A 2,320-nucleotide genomic window follows, 5' to 3' on the forward strand; every position below is an offset into this window, starting at 1 on the left:
CCGCCGCCGGCATCGCCGTGCTGATCCCTCGGGGGCGAAGGGAGCTGATGCGGGAGGACGGGGGTCCCGGCGCCCTCCTCCAGCATCCCGTGGGACGGGATGGATTTGTCCTCAGCCTTCGGGCTGGCGCTCGCGGCCGGATCCAGGAGGGCTCCAAGCGTCTGCTGCACGGTGGGGGACGGCGCCGACGCGTCGCCGAGCCCGGTTCCTGGCAGTTCCTCGGCCCCCGAGCTGCCCTCCATGCTACTGGGGGGCTCGGACGAGGCACTGCTGCCTAACTCAGCCAGGATGCCGCCGAGCTGGCGGTAAGGGACCCTGGTGCTAGAGGGTGCCACGTCCCTGCCGGCACGGGAGGCAGCGGAGAGGGAGGGCTGGGTGGCAGAAGGGAGGGCAGGGGACAGGCAATTGCAGTCAGGATCTGTCCCCACACCTGAAAGAAGCAGAGAGAAGAGACGGCCGTGGGGTCACCAGCAGGCAGCAGGTCCGAGACGGGGATCCCCCCGCGTCCCCGTGAGAGCGAAAGCCCCGAAAAGGAGAGCAGAGGGAAGCAGGGAGCAGGCAGGGCCGGACGTGGCAGCAAGACAGAAGCGACAGGACAAGTGGAAGCCCGTCACCGGGTCCCCTGAGCTGGCATTGAGGGTTATCCACGATGCAGCATCGCTGGCAGGAGCCGGCCGCGTGTGACATCCCCACGGTGCGGCGGTGACAAGGCACAGCCCGGCGCAGACAACACTGAGACATCTCCTCCACGGGCATGCAGACACAACAGCGTGGCACTCAGACAAGCACGGATGGCAACTCTGACACCCCAGAGGGCAGAACTCGGCCTCACCCAGCCCAGGGGCATTTGCTCCACAGGACTGGCACTAAGGGGAAACCGAGGCACAGGTGGCAACGTGGCTTGGCCGAGCCTGACACCTCCAGCCATGCGGATGGAGCTTCTTCTCCTCCCAGTGCCCCCCACGGCCTCATTCCCAGCCCCATCCCCCACCCCATCAGGGGTGCATCCCCCTCTCTGACCCCCCTCAACCCCCAGCAGGCGCTCAGCCCCACACACGGACACACAGCTCCCGACACGGCACACACGTGTGCAGGGCCGCGCACACGCGGCTCCAAGCTGCTCCATGCAGGCGAGCCTGAGCTGGCAGGGCAGAAGGCAGAGCCGTACCTGGTGAGGAGCTGTGCTGCTGGGGCCCCGCGCACGCACTGCGGTACACCTGGCTGCAGTCCTTCTCAAAGGTCTCCTTGTTCTGCAGCAGTTGTTTGATGTCCTGGAAGAACTGCCTCACCAGCACCAGCATCTCGTAGGGGGACGTGGTGAACTCCTCGAAGCACATTTCGGAGAGCTGCGGGATTGGGCTCAGCTCAGCATCCCGGATCCCAACCCGGTGACCCCAGGGGGTACCACGCTGCACCCAGCACCAGCTCTGACCCCACAGCACGGAGCCCCACGTGCCCACCCCGTTCTGCAGCTGGGTAACGCCGTACCGCGTGCTCCTCGTCGTCCTCCTCCCTGATGCAGGGGTCCACGTTCTCATCGATGCTTTCGTACATCCTGCGCACCGTCTTCATCTTGTTGGCGTTGGTTGAGTTCTCCTTGAACGTCGTCCTGTTCAGGATCGTGCCCAGCAAAGGGAAGGCAGCTTTCACGTAGCAGACAGAGTCATTCTGGGAGGAGATGGAGCCCCACAGTGAGAGACTGGATACAGCATGGGCAGAGGGAACGCCGCTGTCCCGCCCTGCCCGGGGAAATGGAGGCACGGGGACAGCAAATGCATCCCACAGGGACACCCCACAGCGTCCCGGGAGCCATCCCACCCCCCACCCCACCCCCCTGCCCAACCAGGGGCCGCTCACCAGCCGCATCTTGCTGATGAATCTGAAGGACACCGTGCCGGGTTGCTGCATCTGTGTGTCTGCCTGCAGGGACAAAGCACGGTGTCACCACGTGGGCGCTGCCCAGCCCTGTGCCCACATGTGTGCAAACCACCCCTAACCCACAGGGCAGGGGCTCCTGCTTCATCCCACGCCATCCTCCTCCTCTTCCTAAGGACGCAGCCCCGGTTCTGCTTGGCACTGCCACCTGGGATCCATCAGTGCCCGCCGCCACCTCTCTTTCCCATTACAAAAGGAGGAAAATCCCCCAAACAACTCCACCAAAGCCAAGCCCTCCTCCAGGGCGTGCGGCCGCCTCCGGGCCTGCATCCCAGCCTGGGAGGGCGCGGGCTGCCAGAAGAGCCGTGCAGCACTGGAAACAATTGCTCCATTATCCCGCGGGGCTGCAGCGAGGGCCGGCTGCTCTGCAAACGCCGGATGAGGA

At 65.3% G+C, this 2,320-nt stretch overlaps 1 protein-coding gene across 1 annotated transcript; it reads right to left on the reverse strand.

Moving 5' to 3' along the window:
• Nucleotides 1–5: 5 nt before the first annotated feature.
• On the reverse strand, nt 6–2,242 carry CSF1 (colony stimulating factor 1; the record flags this gene model as incomplete). The annotated part of the gene is made up of 4 exons (XM_010727983.3): nt 1,858–2,242; nt 1,489–1,668; nt 1,169–1,346; nt 6–430 (listed from the first exon to the last, which is right to left on the reverse strand). Coding segments are annotated over exons 1-4 (834 nt in total), but the record flags the coding sequence as incomplete, so codon positions are not given.
• Nucleotides 2,243–2,320: the final 78 nt, after the last annotated feature.

The sequence above is a fragment of the Meleagris gallopavo genome, unplaced genomic scaffold (genome assembly GCF_000146605.3).
Source record: "Meleagris gallopavo isolate NT-WF06-2002-E0010 breed Aviagen turkey brand Nicholas breeding stock unplaced genomic scaffold, Turkey_5.1 ChrUn_random_7180001951225, whole genome shotgun sequence".
Taxonomy (NCBI): domain Eukaryota; kingdom Metazoa; phylum Chordata; class Aves; order Galliformes; family Phasianidae; genus Meleagris; species Meleagris gallopavo.